This window comes from Sarcophilus harrisii, chromosome 2, assembly GCF_902635505.1.
Source record: "Sarcophilus harrisii chromosome 2, mSarHar1.11, whole genome shotgun sequence".
Taxonomy (NCBI): domain Eukaryota; kingdom Metazoa; phylum Chordata; class Mammalia; order Dasyuromorphia; family Dasyuridae; genus Sarcophilus; species Sarcophilus harrisii.
In genome coordinates, this window is record NC_045427.1 from 125,666,304 (window position 1) to 125,692,191 (window position 25,888).

The 25,888-nt window shown below is 37.8% G+C and overlaps 1 protein-coding gene across 8 annotated transcripts in view; it reads left to right on the plus strand.

Annotated features, from left to right (window-relative positions):
- Window positions 1–9,821, plus strand: part of TACC1 (transforming acidic coiled-coil containing protein 1) — a 157,575-nt gene extending 147,754 nt beyond the window's left edge. For all 8 annotated transcript variants that reach the window (XM_031950726.1, XM_031950724.1, XM_031950721.1 and 5 more), the window contains 4 exons: window positions 1,420–1,580; window positions 2,768–2,874; window positions 3,506–3,626; window positions 4,495–9,821. In XM_031950726.1, the coding sequence (XP_031806586.1) occupies window positions 1,420–1,580; window positions 2,768–2,874; window positions 3,506–3,626; window positions 4,495–4,566 (461 nt within the window). In that variant the 3' untranslated portion in view covers window positions 4,567–9,821. The remainder of the gene's footprint in view (window positions 1–1,419; window positions 1,581–2,767; window positions 2,875–3,505; window positions 3,627–4,494) is intronic.
- Window positions 9,822–25,888: the final 16,067 nt, after the last annotated feature.

Sequence of the window (25,888 nt, forward strand, 5' to 3'; positions counted from 1 at the left end):
TAGTGGCCAGAAATTGGAAACTGAGTAGATGCCCATTAATTGGAGAATGGCTGAATAAATTGTGGTATTTGAATATTATGGAATATTATTGTTTGGTAAGAAATGACCAATAGGATGATTTCAGAAAAGCCTGGAGAGACCTACATGAACTGATGCTGAGTGAAACAAGCAGGGCCAGGAGATCATTATATACTTCAACAACAATACTATATGATGATCAATTCTGATGCAGTGGCCGTCTCCAGCAATGAGATGAACCAAATCAGTTCCAATAGAGCAGTAATGAATTAAACCAGCTACACCCAGCAAAAGAACTCTGGGAGATGATTATGAACCATTACATACAATTTCCCATCCCTCTATTTTTGTCCGCCTGCATTTTTGATTTCTTTCACAGGCTAATAGTAAACTATTTCAAAGTCCGATTCTTTTTGTACAGCAAAATAACTGTTTGGACATGTATACTTGTATTTAATTTATACTTTAACATATTTAACATGTATTGATTAATCTGCCATCTGGGGGAGGAGAGGAGGGGAAGGAGGGGAAAAATTGGAACAAAAGGTTTGGCAATTGTCAATGCTCTAAAATTACCCATGTATAGAACTCATAAATAAAAACCTATAATTAGAAAAAAAAAAAAAAAGAATAACTTGAAATATTTATATTGAGTTTTAAAAAAAAAGTCCTTTCCCTAACTCATTGATGCTCTCCAAAAGAACAGTAGTACTGTACTTTTATCCCCTTTCAGCCCTTGTTGTAAGAGATCATAGCTCTCAGATAAAGCAAACAGGGACTTCTGGAGGAAAAAAAATGATGGTTCCCATCCTGTTTTTGCCAGTGTGTTTATCATGTGGATAAGACATCTAGTCTTGTTTTTAGGCAACAATTCTCAGAGTGAGGTCTAAGGACCCCTTAAAGGTCCCTGAGACAACTTTCACAAGGTAGAAGTCAAAACTTTTTTTGTCATATTCACATATTTGACTTCCAATATGATATTCATAACATAACCCATATAAACAAAAATCTTTTTTTTTTTCAGGGAGTGGCAATCCTCAATCATTTTTAAGAGTGTAAAGTGGTCCTGAAACAAAAAGTTTGAGAACTTGCCTCCAAAAGCTTGTCCAGCGAGAATATGCAGTAGGGTGAAAGTCATAGGGGAAAAAAGTCAACTTGAAACAATTAGAACTGCCCCCAAGTAAAGTAGGAGTCTGAGATAACCATGTCTGTTGGGATATTGTAGCAGGGATTCCTACTCCAACATAGGGTTTTACATGATTTCCTTGGAAGTCCATGATGGCTCTTTTGACAGTTGTGAAAAGTTGTGGGAAGTGCTTCTTCCCTGTTAATCAGATTTATAGACTAATTTGAAGCAAGAGGTCACACCAACATCCTCACTTTGTTGCTTTATGTTTACAGAGGATGAGCAGAGGACGAATATGACCTCTCAAAAGAGTCTCCAGCAGCTGACCATGGAGAAAGAGCAGGCCCTGGCAGACCTGAACTCTGTGGAGAGATCCCTGTCTGATCTATTCCGGAGATATGAGAACCTCAAGGGTGTCCTTGAAGGGTTTAAGAAGGTGCTGTGCCTTTTCCTTTCTGCTTCCTTGTCACACCTGGAGGGTTATTTGGTTATTCCTTCATGTTTCCTTCATTTCCCATTTGAAGTGGTCAACCTCTTAGATGGATTATCCACTTGGGTCTTTGAATTGCCTTTTCTAATCTTCCTTTAAGTTCTTTTTTCGTTTATTCTATCATTGTTGTGGCCAAGTTTGCAACTACAAATACTTCCTGGATAGTTAATAAAAGATGTTTGATGCTCTTTGGAGTATGCCTGACCAACATCTCTAATGAGAGCAAGAGCCTATTTAGTCTGGTTACTAGTAAAAGAAACAGCAATTTCTATATTTCCTGAGCATTAAGAATACTATTAGTACAACAACCAACCACAGTTCCAGAGAATTTGTGATAAAACATACCACCTACTGCCTGATTGAGAGGTGATTGACTTAGATCAAGATGTGTTTTTTTTTTTTTTTGACATGACTAATGAGGAAATTTGTTTTGCATCAATGACTGTATGTGTTCATAATAAATAATACATGTTTGTTATGGGTTTGTGCCATCTTACCACAACTGGCATTCTACGGCATATTCTTGGCCAAAGTCATTGCCACACCTCAGGTAGATGCTAGAGGAGTACTTAAGTGTGTGTGTGGGTATGTTGTATGATATTTTTAGGCGGAATAAAATTTAATTACTTTATAAATTAAAAATTAAGACCATATTATAAATTATAAATTAAGATTTCCAGTTCTTATCCCGGAGTTTGTGCTGTAGCAAAACTAAATGTATATACGCTTTTAAGAGAGGCCTTGTCTAATGTATCTCATCTGTGATGAGACTGAATAAGTATCTTGAACATACAGACCACTCAAATGTCTTTTGTCTTAGTTTTGTTTAATTCATAAAGTTTAACCCAATAAATGAAAAAGTACTTCTTAAATGCTTACCTAGTGCCAGGCACTCACCTCAGTTTTATTTTTTTTTTTATTATTTTTTTTTTAAATAACTTTTTATTGACAGAACCCATGCCAGGGTAATTTTTTTACATTATCCCTTGCACTCACTTCTGTTCCGATTTTTCCCCTCCCCCAGATGGCAAGCAGTCCTATACATTTACCTGAGTTTTAAAGAAGAACCTGTTATGGGTTCTAAGAGAAGCTGTAACATGTTCTTTTGATTTCAAATTCCCACCTTGGAACAGAATGAAGAGGCTTTGAAAAAATGTGCTCAAGACTACTTAACTCGAGTCAGACAAGAGGAGCAACGCTATCAGGCCTTGAAACTCCATGCGGAAGAAAAACTAGACAAGTGAGAATCTGTCAACATGACTTTCCTTGTTTGGAATGTTATGGGAAAGGTGGGCAGGAGCAAGAATGTTTTGTAGCTGAAGGGTTTAAGTTGTGAATTCTTTTGTCCCATCAGCATAACTGTCATCCTGAGTACAGTCTAAGTATCTCCTTTACAAAAGTTTCTGGCCACACAAGTAAGAGTGAATTAGGAAGAATTTAACTTTGGGTATGACTAAGCCTTCCCTCTTGTTGTCCCCATGCCTATTGCTTTATATAGAATCATCATTACTTGAAGGAAGCTGTACATTAATTGATTTTTTTTAATATAAATCATTTTTCCCTTGGCTCAGATTATCATTTCAAGGACACTTTTTTTATGATTGATTTTTGGATTGGTCATGGCTTTTAATGCTGAACTTTTAAGTCCTCAGGGAAATCAGGGACATCATACTGGAGGAGGTAGCATTTGAATTGGGATTTTATGGTAGGAATTTACCAAGTGAGGAGGGCTTCGGTTTTGGTGTTTTCGGTCTGTTCTCTTCCATATCCTGTGAGTGCTGGCTGATTTCTAATACAGAGGCCCTTTGACTGTCCCTGGTGCCTAATCCCTGTGCCCTCTTTTCCCTTTTCATTCAATTTCCACACCATAGAGCCAACGAAGAGATCGCTCAGGTTCGGACAAAAGCCAAAGCTGAGAGTGCAGCTCTCCACGCTGGCCTCAGAAAAGAGCAAATGAAAGTGGAGTCTCTAGAAAGAGCCCTTCAGCAGAAGGTAAAGGTTTCTTTTGGGTTGCTGGCAAGACGGGGGAGTTTCCTTTCCAGTGGTTTGGGTAGGGCCCCTAGCAGTTCAGCATATACAGAGTCTAGACCAGGAGTTCTAGAGCAGGAGTGAACCTGATGCCCCATTATCAAGATGATATTTTTAAATATACAGAATACATAGTATTATAAAGGAAATCAATAAATATGTTGAAATACAGTTTTCAAAGTATTTTCTCAAATGCATTCTAGAATTTCTTTCTAAAAGAAAGATCAGTCATAATGTTAAGATACCCTTCGCCTTTAACCATTTTGTATCAATTATGTCACTATTTCAGGAATCTGAGATTTCTTCTATATGTGTTTTGTCTTTACCAGTGCATATCACAGCACACCTCCCAGTCCCACCAAACCATGATAAATAGTTTCTGTAGAAAGACAAAAAAATTAAGTGCTTGGTGGTCAGTGTACTAGTGATGAGCTTCTCTCAAACCTAATTCGGCTGGTCCTTGGGTGGCAGATGATCCATCATCATTCCTTTCTTGGAACTTTTCCTGCGGGGCTTCTCAAAGCTTGTCTTCCCCTGGCAGTCTCCCCAGAGCAGGTCACTGCAGGAGGACATCTGTGGAAGATACCAAGATTAAATTTGGGAGAAAAAATGAAAAGACCTCCTCTATTTCCTCTAAATGAAAATATGACGGTCACCTAATTATCTAGGAGGTGATCTGGGAGGCCCTTCCTCTCACCAGAAGCCTGCAGAGGTGGGCTGCTGCTGACTCCTGCCTGTTTGGCTCTCTAGGACCACCTAGCCAACCTAGCAGCCATACAACTATATATTCTGATACCCGTCTTTTTTTTTTTTTTTTTTTTTTTTTTTCCAGAACCAAGAAATTGAAGAACTGACAAAGATCTGTGATGAGCTGATCGCAAAACTGGGAAAGACTGGCTGTTAGTCCAGCATGTCCTCGCTCAGCTGCTTTTTTGTGACTCCCAAGTATTTTTGCCTTATCCAAGATTAATCTCCCCATAGCAGAGAAGGGCACATGCTTACTGCTCCCTGTTCAGCTTTGCTGCAGACTCCCAACAGCCCCTTCAAAAGACAAAAAAGGCAGAAGGACAACCCCTGGAGTCCTTTTTCAGTTGTTGGTAGTCAGGTTCAGCAAACCAGGAGGCTGGCTGGTAGGTTTGGCTTTCCAGTTTGTGGGTGATTGTGGTCTGTATTATTTCCTGACTTCACGACCTCTGCAGCCTCCAGTTGGAATTATCTTCTAATTAATTCTTTTCTTTTTTTCTTTTCTTTTTTTTTTTTTTAAAGATAACATAGCTTTGTTCTTTTGAAATTGTTTTTTATTTGAAGGGAAAATCTAATCTGTTGTTCAGGTCAGGAGGAGGAGAGTTTTGGTTCATTGCTTTCTGAGGGTACACCTGAATATTCTGAAGGATTTAGAGTTGCTCCCACTTCAGGGACACCATAGAACAAAGTTTTGAGTCTAGGAGATGTCCTGGGAGGGTCTTGTAGCAGGGACAGGCTTCTTTTGGGTTGCTTCTGTTCCTTTCTTTTCTCAAGTTCACACTGAAGCAGGAAGGAGATGCTCTGTTAAGAACAGAATCCCTTCTTTGGTAGTTTCTGTTACCATTCTACTTTATTGCTATCTTCTATCAGTGATTTGCCGGGAGTGAAGATTTACTCTTTCCAAAGTAACTGTACTAGTTTGAGTTGGTACCAGTTTTTCTTAATAGATATACATGGTGCAGGCTTGGGTGGCCCTTTTCTGGAAATAAAAATATGATTAATTTTTTTAAATTAATTTTTTAATTTAAAGAAATTATATTTTCACTTGAATTGTGCAAATAGAATTCCCTTAGAAAAGATTTAGATAATCCAATTAGAAAATAATTACAGCCTCTCCCTTACCACCACTATCTTGTGGGAAAGCATAAGAGAAATTAGGGGAAAAAAATGCATTCTAATTTTTTAATATTTCAGAATCTATATAACATTCTTCTCTAAAACCCTGTACCAAATTTTAACACTGGAAAGACCAGAATTGAAGAGTAGCTTGAAGGATCAAGCATGTTTTGCTTTATTTGACATGCCTGGTTCCAAACAACTTCCATTACTAGATTTTTAGCAAAACTAGAGAAGTTAAAAAGAAATTATACATAAAGTGCTCTGAGACTCGGCACCCTTTGTATTACTGTTTGAAGAAAAAAAAACTACTTCTATGTTACTTTTAAAATTATAGAGGGAAAATCTGTATTGACAATTATTATTATTATTATTATTATTGCCTTTTATATAAAGAGGAGGGTCAACATCCATTCATCCTATTGGCTGCTGGATGGGAGTGTTTAATCCAATGCCAGTGAATTCTCCTCCTTATAGCTAAGCCAAATCCATGTAGCCCTTTGGAATTACTTGTTTTTGCTTGAACCTATTACCTTCAAGGACTTCATAGTGATAATGTGCAGTATTTTGAATATATGGTGATTGTTATACTGTAATTTTAATGCTGTTGCATGATCCAACTTTTGCAGTGAGCAGTGGAGGCCTTCCATAAATCCAAAATTTACATATCTATTTATCACACACCTTTCACATGAATTCCATACTCTTCAGTCACAACTCAATATTTCTTTGAAAACTGAGAATCTAATAAAACTCCCGGAATTGGTTGCTTTTGAAAGCTTTTAGGATAACACTTTGTGCAGCAATAAGGGGAAAAAAATTAAAGAACAAAAACAACAACAAAAGAAAAAAATAATTTTGGATCACTCAATTTAGGACAATCATTTAGTCTTTTGAAAACAATTATTGAGGCTTAAAGGGATTTTTGTTGCACATTACAAGCAGTGGTTTCTTCTTTGAACTATTATTCTAAAACCTTCTGTGAAAATAATCTAGGCATTTAGGAAAAGGGAAAGTTTACAGAACCTTTCTGCTGCTAGCCAACATAGATAGGAAGTGTAGATAGAAAGTGTCTATGTCTGTTTGTTTGCTCTCAGTCTGTCCTACACATGAAGCACACGTAGCAGTTTCAACTGGATCGTGTATTCACGGTCTTTTAGTAGCCAAAGAGCACTAGTGCTATGTGTTATATTGATGATGACAATCCCCTTTTGGGACACAAATTAGCAGGCAGCTCTGGTTGCCATTGTATATAGATTCTAGCAAATAGAGGTGCAGTGCAGAAAATGTGAAAGGGCCCCATTTTCTTAAAGACGTCATATTTCAACCGTTGACTAATACTCACCAATGCCCCAATAGCACTGAAAGTTAACATTTGGTAGGACAATCCTTTAAGTACCCTAGGCATCTGCCCAAACTTGAAATGATAGCCTGGGCAAAGTGAAGTACATTGAGTTTGGGAGCATAAAACAACTCGTGTACTCCCTAGGGTAATAACAGCCTATCTCTCACCTTAAGCATAGTTGAGAGCTCAAGAAATTATACTCTTGTAAGTATTTAAATGTCCAGTTGGAAAAAAAAAGTGCTGAGGCCCCTCTATTCTGTCACCCTGAGACACTTTTGCAGTAGACTTTGAGAATGTTTTGGAGAATGCTTGGGAAGTAGGAGCAGGACTTTGTCCTTTGGTTCTTAAGAAATATATAGTTGACTTTGCCAAAGTGTAGCTATTTTTGTCTAAAATTATTTTCGTTGGAGTAACTGATGCCTCATGGTAGGAATTAGCCTTTTTCTGCCCATGGGGTCAAGCTTGGACAGTAGCTGTCAGTGATGGTGAACTTTCCAGAGTTTTGCTTTATTTGGAGAAATGCCTTGAAATCTGGCTGCATGACTGACCTGTACTCAAACTCCTTGTTCTGCACTATTGGCCTGGAAATATTGAGAGATGCATTGCTAGCTCTCTTCAACCCTGGCCCAAATTAGGAAGTTCAGAAACACATGACAGTGAAAAATGATGAGGGTTTTGGAAGCATCCCAAAGTGTGGCAGAATTCAATTTTATTTTTGGGTGAAGGCTCGGGTTGAGTTTTTCCTCAATTCAACCTAGTCTCCTTCCCATCTAGTCCATCCTACCTTTGTCATTCATCCCCCACATTGACATTTAGAAACTATATATTCCCAATACTAATGATTTGAGTTCATCCACAGGCTCAAAATGATGCACAAAGGTATACTGGGTTGAATGATTTCCTTAAAAATAGTATTAAACTTTCCCATTTGCTTTGAAAATCCAGGCTGTTGCAAAAGTCTTAGTGCAGTTTTAAGTTTTAATAGCTATGAAATCATATTTAGATATTTTTATAGCTATTAAATTAAAGCTTTGATTTAAACTTAGAATGACATAAAGATTTTTGAGACACAGTGCAAGTAAATCCCATAGCAGAATCTAAGCCCAAATCTTCAGTTTTGATGAATAGGTCTCTTAAATAGAATAGTTGGCCTTTAGACTCATTGTGACCCGAGGGGGGGGGGGGGGGGGGGGAGTAGAGAATCCCAGCACATTTCCATTTCTTCTCTTTTCACTGGTTCACAAGACAAAGTCCTTAAAATAGCTGCAGGTTACAGTGACCTCTGGATTCTAGAGATAGCTCTTGTCTTACCCAGGATTGTGCCATATATTTAAGTTTCTCACCTTTCCTATTTTTCTTTGTTTTTTATTTTTAAAAAATGAAATTTTAAGCTTTTTTTGAAGAATTACTCTTACCTTCACAGTATTAAGAAAATTTTCATTGACTGTCTCAAACTGACAATGTAACAATTTTATGTTTTGTGGATCAAACATCCACCTCAGGTAATTACAGGAAGGAGTGTAGAAGGCCTGTTCTGTGGGTCCATTAACAGGGTTAGAAAGATGCATACACAATAGGTTCTGAAGCTTAATTGTTTCCTTAAAGGCAGTAACATACTTTGCCATTCTCTTTGTATACAAGTAAATAGTCACAGAATTACAGGCTTCCACATCTAGCAGAACCTCACATCCTCTGCAGAAGCAGAGCAATAATCACCTATCTAGGAGAATCTGCACTAACAGACACAACTTCAGTCACATGACTGTTCTGATCAGTCTGGGTATAGGCAGGTTTGCTAGTCCCCCGGAACAATGCTGGTTTTTGTTTTTGTTTTTTAGTTTTAGGTTAATCCCCTTCCTGAGTCTGTTGTTGAATTCCATCCCTTCTGCAGGGTCTGCTTTGAGAAATGATATTCTAGAATTGGTAAAGACCTTTTTAGGGACATTGTCCTTGAGCAATGGGTGAGCACTCTCCCTGCCAATCACAGTGTCTTATGTGTTTATAACTTGTCATCCAGAGGCAATTCCTTTTTTGCTTTACCTTGTCAGCCTGCAGTCAGACTTGGACAAGCAAGACTCCTATGGAATGATTTATTATCTATAATATGGTTTAGTGACTATAAGTTGACAGGCTTATATGGGCATTTCATCTCACGGATGCTAAGTGTACCATTTTAGACCTGTGGCATCCTACAATCTAAATGTAAATGGAGACCAGCATGCAGCTAAGCCATTCTTCTATTTTGAATTAGTGTTTATTTTTTAGAGCTATTAAAGATTGCATTGCCCTCTGCCTGAAGTGGTATCTAAAATCTGTTTAAAGTTCTCTGCCCATCAAATCGTTAAATCAGTTTGACAAACATGAAGTGTGTGTTAGTGCTGGGGAAGATCCAAAATTCAGATAGTTCCTGCTCTCATGGAGCTCCCAGGCTAATAACTGTAATCTTCTGTATTTATTTGATAACTCAAATGATCTTGTAGACTTAAGAATTGGAACTCTAAACCAACCCCCAGGTCTTAACTAAATTTAACCTGGAGTCTTTTATTCCTTGTGGTAGAATACAGATGCCCCTTTTAATTCTCAAAGGTGCCAGTATGTTCCTCAGTGTTGCTGTCAGCACGAGTACATTGCCAATAGATTTCCATATATAGTAACATGTGCCAATAAGTGACCATCCTAATTGCACACCTGCTTCCGCTGTGCCCCTGTGACTGCCATACAGTGAGTGATTGATTACCCTCCCATAGGGAGGAGTGAAAGCTGCTTGACTCCTACCAAGATTGCATTGTATATGTAATGATCATCTACATAAATTTTATATGTACAATAATTTCCCTTTTTATATGTCAGGTAAATATTTGTAAGAGTTATACTTACACAAATGAAATTATTATAATAAGTACTAATATATTTTTTTCATGTTTCATTGCCTGAATAAAAACTGTTTATCACTGTTGAAAGTCGTTTCTTTGCTTACAAGTTGTTTTATCTCAGAATATGACAAAAGTTAGTAGTTCTATTTTTTAATTAGCTCTGTTTTCCAGTTCCAATTAGAACACCAAAAGTCACATTTCTGTAAAACTATAAATTGCTACTTTCCTCCCAAATATCCAGAAAGGTAAGGTAGTTTAGATAACACTATTCTGTTTTGCTAAATAATAAAAAGACTGAAATTCAGATCTTTAAAGATTTCAGGGTCATATGGCTTAAATAATCTTGGATTTAGAAGACCTCTGTGTTCAGAGCCTAACTCTGAGACTAATTCACTTTGGGGAATATGTTTAGTTCTATTAGTGGTGGGGCAAAAGCAGAACTTTATAGCTAAGGTGCAATGTTGAGACAAAATGTGGTAGTTTACTTTGCCCTAACTGAGGAGATTTATAACAGACATACTACTTCACTTCTTGGATGCTGAATTGAGTCATCAGAGACAGAGTATAATGACAGGTATGGTTTCCAGAAATGCACCACATCTAAGAGGCCCACATTTCACGTGAGCAAGATTTCTTAACTCCCTGAGTTCAGCAGGAAGCTCTCTCACAGAAAGAATAGGGCCCAGTCCAGGTGCAGGGACAGTTTTGTTGCCTTTAAAGAAAATTAATAACCCAGGAAGGCCATTAATGTTGGAAGAAGGAAGGGCAGTTGGCTTAATCCATGTTGTGAAGGAAATACTGGTGGATGTTGGTCTCATGTGGCTCATTTGTAAGCAGATAATTTCACTGAATTTCTAAGGCTCTTTTCAGTTCCATTATTCTGGAAACAGTCCACTTTCATAAACCACTTTCTACAAAAGACCTTTTTTTTGTTTTTGTTTTTCTTTGTAGCCCCATCACTTAGCACAGTGTTGGCCTATGTAGTAAGCTCTTACTAGTTTGCTGAGTGACCTACCCACATGCTTTATGTCTCTAAAGTAAGTTTTTTTTTTACCTTATATCACTCTACTTTTCATGAAAAGAAGAATTATTTCTCATCAGTTTGTGGAATTTTATATTTAACTGATAAAGTGTATATTAAAAATAAAACTTTTTTGTCTATCCTGTGGAAAGGCAGCCTTTGGTTATCCTGGTTGAAGATGCTGGCAAGTCTGAAAAATGTCAGTTACTGCAGGGCTTTTGCGCCCAACTTCCAGTGAAGAATATGGCACAAGATAGTATTTAGGGAAACATTCATACTTTATGAGTGTTTGGAAAATCCCTCATTAACTATCTGGAAAAGACCAGTCTCTTCTGGCTACTCCCACCTTCAGAGTTCTGTGTGGGAGGCCAAACTAGGGAGATGAGACACATATTCAAATAAGAAAAGGATAATGGAGGGTGAAATGTAATCTATGCAAAGTAGAGAACTGGCAATGTGTCATGAGAAAGGAGACAGCCCCAGCAGAAAGGAAGGAAGGATACTGAGGTGGAGAAGGTAAGGGTTTTGGGGAAGGCACAAGATGAAGCAGAGATGAGAGGACCAGCCATCAGAGGAAAAGTAATAATCTGTATTGGAGGCGGGGGAAGGGAAGTTTTATATGCAATTAGACTGAATCCATATTGTGAAGTAACTGGAGTACTGAGAGAATTTTGAGGCGGGAAAACAGGTTCAGAGTTTAAATGACTGGCCTAAATGCTAAACCAAACCACAGGAATGTATTAAACCTACTAGGGTAGGCCCTAAAGATACAAAGTGAGCCAGTTTCTTTAGGAGCTCCTATAGAAGAGTACATATATAAGTAGATACCAAATAATATAAGGCTGTTGGAGGATGGGGAGGGCATTTGTGACTGGGTTATCAGGAAAGACTACACAATATAATGTGCTTACTCTGAGCCTTAGAGGGAGCCAGGGGTTCCAAGTAGTAGAGGTGAAGACAAAGTATTCCAGGCCTGGGAACAGCATAAATCCAGGAGATGGTGAGTAAATGTTCTAAGGAGATGGGCTACCTGATGCATGGCTCAGCGCAGAAAGCACTGGGCCCAGAGTCAGGAAGACGAGGTCAGCCCAGCCTCAGACAATCACTGGGTGGGTGACCATGTGCAGTCATTTAACCTCTGTCTGCCAGGGAAGGAAATAGCAAACCACTCTTTGTCAAGAAAGTGGGGTCACAAAGAGTCGCACATGGTTGAACAACAAGTTTGACTGGACTATAGAATGTGTGAAGGGAAATAATGGGTTTGGGGTTTAGAAGGGTTGGAGCCAGATTGTAAAGAGTTTTAAATGCCAAATGATTTATATTTATCTCAGAGGCCATCTCGGCCCCACCAACTTTCTGATGCTTGCCTCCTTTGATAGGCGAGTTCCTCCCCAGAACCTCATTTGATCATTCCCCAATTGACAAATGGTGAAAGGATATGCACAGACAAAATTAAAACCATCTATAGTCATGAAAAAATGCTCTGAATCGCTATTAATTAGAGAAATGCAGATTTAAACAACTCAGAGATATCACCTCACACCCATGGCTATGATGGGAAAAGAATGATAAATGTTGGAGGGACGTGGGAAAATTGGGATACTGATGCATTGTTGGTGGAGTTGGGAACTGATCCACCCATTTTGGAGAACAATCTGGAACTATGCCCAAAGGGCTATCACACTGTATTCTTTTGATTCAACAGTGTCACTAATGAGATCCCTTGGCTGTCCAAGGGACTTAAAAATCTTTAAAACCTCCAGTACCAGAATTCAAATTCAAACATCTATTCCAAAGAGATTATAAAAGAAGGGAAAGGACCCACATGTCCAAAAATGTTTGTAGCAGCCCTTTTTGTGGTAACAAAAAAAATGGAAAATGAGTAGATGCCCATCAATTGGAGAATGGCTGAATAAGTTCTGGTATATGAAAATAATGGGATATTATAAAATTAGAAAGACCTGGAAAGATTTACATGAACTGATGCAGAATGAAGTGAGCAGAATCAGGAAAATATTGTACACATTAACAGCAACATTGTGTGATGATCAAATATGACAGACTTGGTTCTTTTCAGTGGTTCAGTGATCCAAGGCAGTCCCAATAAACTTTGAATGGAAAATTCCATTCACATCCCGAGAGAGAAATATGGGGACTGAATGTAAATCAGCACATCCTATGTTGTTGTTGTTTTTTCATGGTTTTTCCTTTTTATTCTGATTTTTCTCTCCCAACCTGATTCATAAGGAAACATATAAAAACAAATGAATATACATGTATAAACTTCCCCCCCCCCCCCAATCTTTTTACACATAACTGGGGAAAATCAATTTTTTTTTAGAAAAGGAATGCAAAAAATAAATGTATTTCAAAGAAAAAAAAAAGAAGAACCTCTGAAGAAATTCTCACATTAGTCATGATCACTGACCTGTCTCTTGTCATAAATTTCTCAACTACTTTTCTACTATTCAGTCAGGTTTTGTGAACACTGGCACAGGACCGCCCAGCATGGCATACCTTCATCAGAGAAGGTGCTGAGCTCTATGAGGCTACAGATAGCAATGAGAAGACCATAGCACTCCAATTTTGTCTTTTACTGTTTTCTTGATATCTGTCCAAATTCATGTCCACTGTTTCCATGAAACTCTATCTCATCCTCTGCCATTTCCTTTTCCTTTTGCCTTCAGTCATTTCCCAGCATCAGGGTCTTTTCCAATGAGTTCCAACTTCTCAAATTCCATCTTAAGCTTCAGCTTCGGTATTTGACCTTTCAATGAATAGCCTATATTAATTTTTTAAAATAAGGACCGATTTGATTTCCTTGCTGTCCAAGGGACCCTCAAAAAAATTCTCCAGTACCAGAGTTCAAATTCAAAAATGTTGATTCTGAAATGCTCAGCTTTCCTTATGGTCCAACTCTCACAGCTGTAAATTGCTATTGGAAAAACCATAGGTTTGAGTATATGGACCTTTGTCAGCAACGTGATACTTCTACTTTTTAGTATGCTGTCCAAATTTGCCATAGCTGTCTTTCCAACTAGCAAGCACCTTTAAGTTTTATGGCTATAGTTGCCATCTGCAAAGATCTTTGAGCCCAAGAATATAAAATCTGACCCTGCTTCTATTTCTTTTGCTCTTATTTACCAGGAATTAATGGGACCAATTGCCAGGTTCTGAGGGATTTTTTGTCTTGTTTTGTTTGTTAAGCTTCAAACTAGTTTTTACACTCTCCTATTTCATCTGTTTATCTGAGATTATTTCTCTCTTGGAAGCCTTAATTCCGATTCAACCAGTCTGGCATTTTTTGCATGATGTCCACAGCATATAAATTAAATAAGGTGACAATATTCAGTTTTCTCATACTCTATGATATGGAAACTGTTTTCTACAACCAGACTGAAACTTAAGAATTTTTAGAATGATCTTGATTTCAGAGAGGGATTCAGAGTACTTTTTGGTTTAAATTCTGTCTCTGACAGTACATATGTTACGGTGGACAAAGTCACTTCATCCTTCTGGTCTTGTTTCTTCATCTGTAAAATGAGAAGAATGGACTAAGTGATCTCTGAGGTCCCTTTCAATATGTGTCAGAGCAGAATCTGAATCCAAGTCTTCCTGAATTCCCTCCTTTCTCATCTCTGTCTCCTGGCTTCAATTCTCAGCAGTTAGGAAACCTTTTTCCCAGCCTCCTTAATTTTTAGTGTCTTACTTCTGTCGATTATTTCCAATTATATGTGGACATATATGAATGTATATGTGTGTACATACATGATACATGCACATACATGTATGTATACACATCATGTTTGGACTTTTTTTTTTTTTAATGTTTTCTGCCCCATTAGACAGTAAGCTCCTGGAGAACAGCATCTTGCATATTGCCTGGCACAAATAAAGAGCTTAATCATTGTTTCAGTTTTTACTGAGTGACTCTAAAGCCTGTTCTCCTACCCACTCCCATCGGGTGACCTAAAGCCATCATCTTATCTTCAAAGACAGGATAGCCTAATTATTTTTCCTTGTAACATTGATTCAAGATTTGAAAGTTCTCTCATGCTTTACCTGAATTCCTAAGGGGAAAGTACTTACCTTTAACAACTTTGTCAATTTCTATGCTTCCTTCAGAGTTTCCCTAGTAATTTCCCTTAACCAACCTCACCCAAGTAGCATTTACATTTAATCAACATTTAGCAATTCACTTTTAAAGCCTTCTGGGCCTTTACCTGAAATTCAGTTGATTTCCATATTTAAAGTATCTGCTTAAGCTAATCTCTGGATTTACTTTTCTAGTTCTACTACTAAGTTGATTTGAATATCAAAGGTCCTTGCTAGGCAGAGTCACTGAAATTCTGGAAAAAACAGTGAAAAACCAAATTCTATCTTAATATGATGCTTTATTTAGCTTAATAAGGATGAAACTAAAGTATAATATGCTTGGTTTCAAAATATTAACTTCATTAAATCACAGAGGACAAAATAGACAATTAAAACTATATGAAATTAAAACACTTGCATGAAGTAAAACAAAACAGGGAAGGCAAAAAGGAAAACCAAATTAGAAGGGGAAAAATTCATATTTCAGTATCTCATGTAAGAGTCTGATATCTAAGATATGTAGAAAATTACCACATCTAAGAGAAAGAGCTATTCCCCAGTAGTAATGTAATACTGGAGAAACTGAGGCAAGATAGAGATTAGAGAGTTTTTAATACTTTATTTGGATTTCTGAGGGGGAGAGAGTGTGCTGGGGGCATGCCACCCCCGGGGCTGATGTCCAAAGCATTCAGCTGCAAATGTGAGTTCTCAATGAAATATATACAAGCTCCAAGCTCAGGTACACAAAGTAGGGTGGAGTCCAAACTCTGGTGAGCCAGAATCTCCAGGCAGGGACCATCAATCCAGTTCTAACAGGTTGAGGGGGATAGGACCATAAATTCTTGATGACTTAGGAAGAGTTAGGAGCCAGGAAGTCTGAACTCCCCCTTATCTTGAGTTTATACATTTACAATTTGTAACCTTAGACTAACTAGCCTTAAACTATATCAATCCTAATGATCAGGAGGTGGGATTGTAAACCAGGGGGGTTAAGGCAGAACAATTCAAGGAAACTGAGGCAGGACAATTCAGGGCAAGTGAGGCAGGATAATTAAAGGGAACTATGGAACAACAGTAAGAGGTCCAAAGGAATGAATGAACAAGTCTCAAAAGAAAAATTTCAAATTATTAGCAAATATATGAAAGATTGCTTCAAAAAATAACTTTAAAGTTTCATATAGTACTGATAGGTTCCTTGGTTCTTGGTAGCTAGGTGGGCCAAAAGGAGGGGCAATTGACTGGAGATGGTTTGTTGAATTTAAGTGGGCCTTTGTTGCAGTGGGTCCTAGTTGAATTTCCAAGCTACTCCCTGAGGCAAACTCCCTTAGGACAGGATTAGCTTGTCCTTAGGTGGGTCCCTTTGTTATCCTTAAGTGGGCCTTGGAGACCTAGTCCAATTCCTTGCATTGACATCCCTTTGCTATTGTATCTAATCAGAAGGTCAAGTTATAGATATCAATCCCTGAGGTTATTTTTCTCCTACAAAAGAACCTACTGAGTCCCTAGTTCTTCCCTAACTCCTTTAGGAATTTAGCCCACCTTATGGTTGCTAGTTCATTAGAAACTTAATCCCATTTTATGACATCTTCCCCCTTGTTAAGGGAGAGTTCCACTAGGAAATGGCCCGAATCTTTCCTCTTGTTAGTCACTAAACAGCATAATAAAATCTTTGCCTCTTGATTTGTGGATGGTGTAAACCTATAAAATCTTTTGAGACATCTTATGACACTGGCCCCAAACCCCAATATATATTTTGGATTTAACCCTGCACTCTAATATTTGGTGGAAGAGTCCTGGAACCCCATCTATTTGGGGATTCGGCACTTCTGCACCCCCATGCTCTCACATTACCACCTCACACCCATTAGATTGGCTAAGATGACAAAAAAAAGGAAAATGATAAATGCCAAAAGAATTGTGGGAAAACAAAACATTAGTGCGCTTTTGGTGGAGTTGTGAACTAATCCAACTGATGAGGATGAACTCTGAAAACTGTGTCCCCTTTAATCTGTAAAAGAATCACTCTGAAATTGTGTCCTCTTTGATTTGTAAAAGAAGGGAGATTCAGGGTCTCCCAGACTCCAGAGAGTGTAGGAAAAGGTATATTTTCCAGACAAACCTTTTCTTTTTTTTATTTTTTTTTTTATTTAATAGCCTTTTATTTACAGGATATATGCATGGGTAACTTTACAGCATTAACAATTGCCAAACCTCTTGTTCCAATTTTTTCACCTCTTACCCTCCCACCCCCTCCCCTAGATGGCAGGATGACCAGTAGATGTTAAATATATTAAAATATAAATTAGATACACAATAAGTATACATGACCAAAATGTTATTTTGCTGTACAAAAAGAATCAGACTCTGAAATATTGTACAATTAGCTTGTGAAGGAAATCAAAAATGCAGGTGTGCATAAATATAGGGATTGGGAATTCAATGTAATGGTTTTTAGTCATCTCCCAGAGTTCTTTTTCTGGGCATAGCTGGTTCAGTTCATTACTGCTCCATTGGAAATGATTTGGTTGATCTCGTTGCTGAGGATGGCCTGGTCCATCAGAACTGGTCATCATATAGTATTGTTGTTGAAGTATATAATGATCTCCTGGTCCTGCTCATTTCACTCAGCATCAGTTCGGGTAAGTCTCTCCAGGCCTTTCTGAAATCATCCTGTTGGTCATTTCTTACAGAACAGTAATATTCCATAATATTCATATACCACAATTTATTCAGCCATTCTCCAACTGATGGACATCCATTCAGTTTCCAGTTTCTAGCCACTACAAAAAGGGCTGCCACAAACATTCGTGCACATACAGGTCCCTTTCCCTTCTTTATAATCTCTTTGGGATATAATCCCAGTAGTAACACTGCTGGATCAAAGGGTATGCACAGTTTGATAACTTTTTGAGCATAGTTCCAAACTACTCTCCAAAATGGTTGGATTCGTTCACAACTCCACCAACAATGCATCAATGTCCCAGTTTTCCCGCATCCCCTCCAACAATCATCATTATTTTTTCCTGTCATCTTAGCCAATCTGACAGGTGTGTAGTGGTATCTTAGAGTTGTCTTAATTTGCATTTCTCTGATTAATAATGACTTGGAGCATCTTTTCATATGACTAGAAATAGTTTCAATTTCTTCATCTGAGAATTGTCTGTTCATATCCTTTGACCATTTTTCAATTGGAGAATGGCTTGATTTTTTATAAATTAGAGTTAATTCTCTATATATTTTGGAAATGAGGCCTTTATCAGAACCTTTGACTGTAAAAATATTTTCCCAGTTTATTGCTTCCCTTCTAATCTTGTCTGCATTAGTTTTGTTTCAGACAAACCTTTTCTTAAGAAAAGTGGCTTCATTCAACTGGAGATCTCGGGCAAATCACCCCCCACTGATCTTTTGAGTAGCCGGATCTTCATGAATTCCATTCAATTGGAGACCCCAGCCTGATACTGAGTAGCTTGAACCCACCAAGATAAGTATCTAGGCCTGGAGGCATTGGCTCTCTTTTCAGCTGGGAGCCTTTGCCTCAGACTGTTATAAAAAGACAATTTTAAACTCATATCTTGCAGAAGTCTGAAGTAGAATTATGCTTTTGCCAAGGGACCGCTCTCTCCTTTTGGCCCAGCTGCCTGCCAGGACTCTTGCCCACTGTGAAGACATTCTTTTCTCAGCGCTAACCTCTATTTCCCTAACAGGACTTTGCCCTCAGAGGTCTGCCTTCCTAGCAAAGCTGACTTCTCAGTGCCAATAAACTTCCTTTTTGCCATTCACACTTTTTGGGTTCATGAATTCTTTTCACATTGGACCTGCACCTCCAACCAAAGAGGGGATTCTCAGTTCTCTACCACTAGAACAGCATCACAACTATTTAGAAAGCAATTTAGAACTGTACCCCCAAAGCATATAATGCTTTGAACTAGCTATAATTCTATATGCTAAAGAAATCAGTGAAAATGGGAAAAGACTCATGTACAAAAATAGTTAAAGCAGTTATTTTTGTGGTAGCAAGGAAATGGAAATTGAAAGGATGCCTATTAATTGTGGAATGATTAAACAAGTTATAGTACATGATTGTGATGGCATACTATTGATCTATTAGAAAAGATGAAGGGGATAGTTTTAGAAAAGTCTAGGAGGACTTGTCTGAACCGATGCAAAATAAAGTGAGCAGAACCAGGAGAACAATTTATACAGTAACAGCAATATTGGAAAGATAATCAATGTAAAAAATAACTGACAAAAACAGTTCCAAAGAACTCATGATAGATAGTGATTCACTTTTACATAGACAGCTGATGTTTTTAGAATTCAAAATGAAGCATATTTGTTCTCTGACAGTTATAGAAAAACCTGAGAAGACTTGGATGAGTAAAGAGAGCAGAACCAGAATAATTTATATGACAATAATTTTGTGAAAACAGTTAAGAATTCTGATCAGTGCAAAGACTAGTCAGGATTCTAGAGGACTCATGATGAAAATACTATCTTCCTCCTGACAGAGATGTGATAGACTCAGAAATCAGGCATTCAAATATATACATATACATACAACATACACATATATATGAATGTATGTGTGGGTATATACATATACATACATATATATGTGTGTATAGACAGACAAGATCAATCAGGGGTTCACTTTGCTTGACTAAACAATTATACATATTTGTTGCAAGCTTTTGTTTTTCATTCTTTCCCAATGATGGAGGATAGTAAAGCAAAAAAGCAGATTTTTGATGATTGAAAAATTTATTAAAAAACCCAACAAGATAATTAGATCTTAACAATGGATTTGCTCAAATGACAAATATCACCTGTCAGATTGAAGATTAGAAGGGATTTAATCTTCATTTAGTCCACTCTTTCAGTTTATAAAACCAAGTCTCATGCTTGTTTATTGATTGATTTTCCCAAGTTCTCATAGTAAGCAGTTAGCCGATATCTCCTGACTCCTACTGCAAAGCCCTTACTATCAAACCACATTGCCTCCTCTTCACCACATTGATGAAATCACAGGCCCGAACCGAAAAAAGAAAACAAACGCCAAAATACTGTTTTAGGCAAAGAACGCTAATAGAAATGACAAAGGCATATGCCTGTAAATTCATTGAACAGTGAATCAATAAATCTTCATTAAGTATGAGATAATAACTGTAAAACATTCAGCACATTGCCTAGTATATACACATAATTATAAATGTTGACTATTGTTATTACCTACTATGTGTAAAATCCAAAAGCTGATGTTCAAACAGGAGAAGACCACACATAAAGGAGAACTCAAAGGGTAATGAATAGTAAGGATGCTATTCAGGGCCTGGAGAAGTCAGGAGAGTGAATTGACCTGGAAGTCAAGTCAGCATGCTTAGGGTCTCTCGTAAAATGAAAGTCAGTTAGAGATTAGTCAATCAGAGAAGCACTGAAATGTCTGGAAATTAGGAGATACTGATTCCCTTGACTCATTGGAAAATTTTGGGCAAGTCATTTAGCTCAGTGGATAGAGTGCTAGACTTAGAATCAAGAATAAATCTCAGTTCAAATCCTGCCTAAGATACTAGCAATGTGATTTTGGTCAAGTTGCACAAAACTTTAATTTCCTCATGTGTAAAAGGAGGATAATAGCTCTTACTTCCCAGGATAATTGTGAGATTATATACATAAAGTATTTTACAAACTTAAAATGTTATATAAATGCTAGTATATCATTTAATGAAAGTGACTAGTTGAAGGCCAAGTCTCTTTCAGTGTTAACAGTCTGTCAGATAATGTTTGGATTTCCACATAACATCACAAATTATATTGGTTATTTCAATACTCCAATGACAAGTGGTTTTGTCATTAAAATTCAACAGCAACTTGTACAAAGGTCTCTAAGTGGAGAGCCCTGTGGTTCTATGCCAGAATCTTTTCTAAAATTCTTGTTTGTATTCTAGCACCCAAGATAGTAGGGTGAAGAAGGCATGGGATCATTCCTATGTAAGACTCAAGTTTGCCTAGAGAAAAAAAAAACTGACAAAGTAGGAGCCTAGAATTATGGAAAAAGATAAGATTTGTGGTAAATACTGTGAGCCAGGTATTGAACTTATTAGGAAGGAGAAAGAGTGACCTGAAAGTCCATGATGAAAGCATAAATAACAGCTAGATGTCCTAAATATCCACAAATGATATTTAGGATACAGCACCATTCTTGAAGTCAGAAAGATAAAAGTTCAAATCTTGCCTCAGATACTTCCTAGCTGCATGACCCTGGGCAAGTTACTTCACTCTATTTGCCTTAGTTTCCTCATCTGTAAAATGAGTTGGAAAAGAAAATGGCAAATCAATCCAGGATCTTTGCCAGGAAAACCCCAAATGGAATCATGAAGAAGCAGACAACAATGTTGTTGTGAGGGTTAAATGATTTTACAATCCTTAAATATGGAAGCATTTTACAATCCTTAAATAAATGCTGGCTTTTGTTGTTATTGTTAAAATATTGAGAGGAAAAAAATGAATCTTAAAGAAAGAAAGACAATTGCTACTGAGTGATAGTGATAGAGGGAGGATCTGAAAGTAGCATTAGGAAGCTAGGATGTGTAGACTCATCTTCTGACCCTGTGTATCAGTGGCTGTGGGGGGAAAAAGAGCAGCAGACTTAGAAAGAATGGCAAAAGATGGAATGTGTTCAGGAGAAAGTTGGTTTCAATGAGCATCTGAGAAAAAAGAACTGAACAGCGGAGAAGGGTTCTAAAGGGAACAGTGCAAAGGGAGTGCGGAGGAACACTGGGGAGGGCTAGTGTTGAATTTACTTTTAAAAAAAATATATTTCCATTTTTAGTTGTGGGATGAGGCAACAGGAATCCATGCTGCCTTCCCGGTACTGGTCTAAGTCATCTCCCCTGAGATGCCCGCCCTGGACCAGGCAGCTCCTCTCTGGTGGATAGATCCATCTTGAAAGAAGAGAATGAATCTGAATTGGGGGTTTCAAGGGAGAGATACTTCTACTGATGTTAACTCTTGGCGTAAATCCCAACTTATTTCATGTTAGTTTAGGAGGAGATGGTGAATTTCGTGATATTATGATTTATTTTTTAGTTACCACCAGAAAAAAAAAAATCATGGATCTCCAACTGGAAGGAACCTTAGAGACCCTAGCTCTGCTGTAGCTCTTGATGCTTACCCATATGTAGCAATCCCTGCTCCCCAGGCAAAGTAGGCTGGTTTTTCCATGTTGTTGTTACTAGTGTTGAGCTCACAGACTTCCTGTGAGCCCACTTAGGGATTTTCTTGGCAAAGAAAATGGAGTAGTTTGTCATTTCCTTATCCAACACATTTTACAGATGAGGAAACTGAGTGACTTGCCCAGGATCACACAACTAAGTATCTGAGACCAGATTTGAAGTCAAGCCCTCCTGACTCCAGACCTGGCACTCTCCCCTTCCCCCATAAAAGGTATTAAAAACATCCTAGATGCAGTGGTCCTCAGACTTTTGTTCTCAATATCTTTATCCTATTAAAATGATTATCTGTCCAAAGAGTTTTTGTTTATGTGGTTTATAGTTATAGATATTGATCACATTAAAAATAAAAACTAATTATGAATTTGTAGACTCTCTGAAAGGATTTCAGAGATTCCCAGGATGCTCTGGATGAGACTTTGAGAACCACTGACCTTGAGACTTAATTGGCTTGAGGTACAGAAGACATTTTAAAAAATTGATATCCCTTCCTGGTCATATGAGGTCAAAATAGCCAAAAGGAATTTCAAACATCTTCTGATGTATTACTGAAGAATCAAGATGGGCTACCTAGGCAAGAGAGCTTCACTCAGTCAATCTACTCAAGGAGTCTTAAAATAAAATATCCTGCTACTATGTCTATACAAATCTTCTTTTGTTCACTGTTGAATAACATAAGAGTCATTTCATTATCAAACTGAAACTATCAGAGGGACTGGTCCACAAAAACTATATTTCCATCTCCTCAATGGACTTCCACTTCCTCTGCTACCTCCCATCAGACTCAGGTGTGTATTTCTCCATTTTTGCCTTGATAGCTGGTCTACATGAGTAAAAAATTCATTTCATGATGACCAATCTTCTGGCAGAGAACCCTTTCTTATTCCAGAGAGGGGATCTCTGGGTAACAAACACATAATCTGATGACAGTCCAGACTCATGGATTGTCTATTTTCATAGGATACGCCAGATCCCTGGGACCTGCTGCTGTTATAGTCCTAAGAGCCCTAAGCTACTGCCATACTGTGATAATGAAAAAGCGGATTTTATTTAAGTGTAGTCATCATTGGGTCTTCAATACCTTGTTGTGATCTTGTGGTCAGATAGTTATGCTGACAGCAAGACTTCTTTGATGACTCAGGGGCACCCATAAAATCATTAGGACTTCAGTGTAGTTCCTGCTCCCATATAAGCAAGCTGCTAACTGCAGAAGAGACTTGACCATCTAGTTCCATGATTGCTTGACAAGGATGGTAATTAGTCCTAATAAACTCTGATTTTTTCCAGACACTCATTTCCTCCCTTCTTTTCAGCTGGATTTTGTAACGCATCATCACCAATTTCCAGCAAAAAATAAAAAGTGCAAACAAAACAGTTAAAATGGGATTGCTCTGCCTGTAACACACACTGCAACACAAGTGTCTGGCTAGTCACTAGAGGGCTCTCATGACCAGTCAGGTCTCAGGTTCTAATGAAAGGAATTTATACAGAACATAAACACTGGACGCTCAGACAGATTAGGATAACTTTTTGTCAAGGGAGACTGAGATGTGCATGTGGGTGTGTGTGGGTATGAAGTAGGGGGTAGTGCTGAAGGGCTAACAGTCTAGGGCCATATGCAAATAAAAGCAACTTTTTTGTTGCTGTTTCTTTCTTTTTTTAGTAGCAGCCATATGAAAAAAGAAGGCACAAAGAAGTGGAGCATCTTTTTTTTTCTTTCAGGCAGCTAGTGCAAGAGTATTTAGTTGTGCAAAGTCATTTTAAAAAGTAAATAAAAAAATTAAAACCTAAACTATATTCAATAATGAATAATTTAAAGATAGTTCTTTCCTAAAGAACTGTGTAATTGTGGACACATTTCTTCTCCCTCTGTAAATTTGTATGTAACATGATTAGATGGTAACTAAGGTCTTCAGGTCTTATGTGCTTTAATTTCTAGAAATTCATTCTGCCTCTATGATGAAAAGTGGAGAGACAGTTGGGCAGATAGATGGAGAGTGAAGAAGATGGGAAAATTCCTCCTTCTCTTACTTGGTTCTTTAATCCTCTCTAGTTAAAATTCTACCTCCCATCAGGACAACCCAACATTGGATGATTTGTATTAAATACTCTACAACTTAGGGATCCAAGGGATGTGCTGATAAATGTTTGGGTATGTTGGTAAATATTTAACTAGTTGGTTGGGAGTAGGAAGAAGATGGGAAGGGAAATGTGTGCACACTCATTTTTAATTTAAATTATGTTATTAACACTTTCTTGGAGGTAGAATGAAGATGGCAGAAGAGAGGGAGAAACCCAATTAAACTCTCCCCATATTCCCCTCCAAGCAACTTTAAATTATCTAAAATCTAATTTTGAAGTGATAGAGGCAACAAGATCTAGGTGAGACATTTTTCCAGCCTAAGACAACTTAGGACATTGGTAGGTGAGATCTGTAACAACTGCATGGAGGGTTGTTCCTTCCTAGCCTATGCATATGGCAGCAGCACCAGCAGCAGGCCAGTTTCAGGAGCTTTTAGCCAAGAAATGGTAAGGGGGGCAGACAGATGGTCAGAAAGAAATTACAGGGGACCTTTTGTTTGCATTGGGTGCAGCTGGCACTGAGTGGGAGCATTGTTTTCCATGCAGTTCTGGGTCACACTGCCAGGGTTTCTACTCACTCACATGGCAGTCTGGTCAGTGGGGCTAAGAAGAAAGCTAGCTCTTGTTGCTGTGAGGGAATGGGGGCCTTCCTGAGTAAAGACTAAAACTCAGACTGGGAGAGTAGTAATCCCACCTTTCCCTGCATCACACCACTTTGGAAGCCTTGAAAAATTGTAGTTCTCCCAAATTAGCTTTGGAAACAGTAGCATGAAAAAGCCTGAATTTGGGACACTGCATCTCCACTCCAAGAAATAGGATGGGAAAATGAGCAAACAACAACAACAAAAGAAAATGGCCATAAAAAACTATTATGGTGGCAGAGAAGAACAAGACAAATTTAGAAGAAGACAACAACGTAAAAAGCCTTACAACCAAAGCCTCAAAACCAAAACCAAACCAAAAAAAGCTAATTGAATTTCAAGCCCAACAAGAATTCTCAGAAGAGTTAAAGAAAGAGATGAGTGATAGAGGGAAAATTATTAAAAAGAAATGAGAGTGATACAAGAAAATTGTGAAAAGAGAATTCACAGCTTTGTTAGAGATACATACAAAAATAATGAAGAAAATATCTTTAAAAATAGAATTCAAACAGTGCATACCCTTTGATCCAACAGTGTCTCTACTGGACTTGTATCCCAAAGAGATCATAAAAAAGGGGAAAGGACCCACATGTGCAAAAATGTTTGTAGCAGGTATTTTTGTGGTGGCAAGAAACTGGAAATTGGGTGGATGCCCATCAGTTGGAGAATGGCTGAATAAGTTATATGAGTGTTATGGAATATTCTATAAGAAATGATCAGCAGAATGATTTCAGAGAGGCCTGGTGAGATTTATATAGACTGATGCTAAGGGAAGTGAGTAAGTAGAAGTGAGAGAACATTGTACACAGCCAGAAGATTTTGTGATGATCAATTCTGATGGGTGTGACTCTTTTCAACAATGGGGTATCTCAGATCAATTGTAATGGACTTGGTCTGGAAAGAGCCTTCTGCATCCAAAGAGAGGACTGTGGGGACTAGATGTGGATCACAACATAGTATTTTCACTTTTTTTGTTGTTTGCTTGCTTTTTGTTTTCTTTCTCATTTTTTTCTCTTTTTGAAAAAGAATTGTATAGAGGAATTGCACATATTTAACATATATTGAATTATTTTCTGTCTA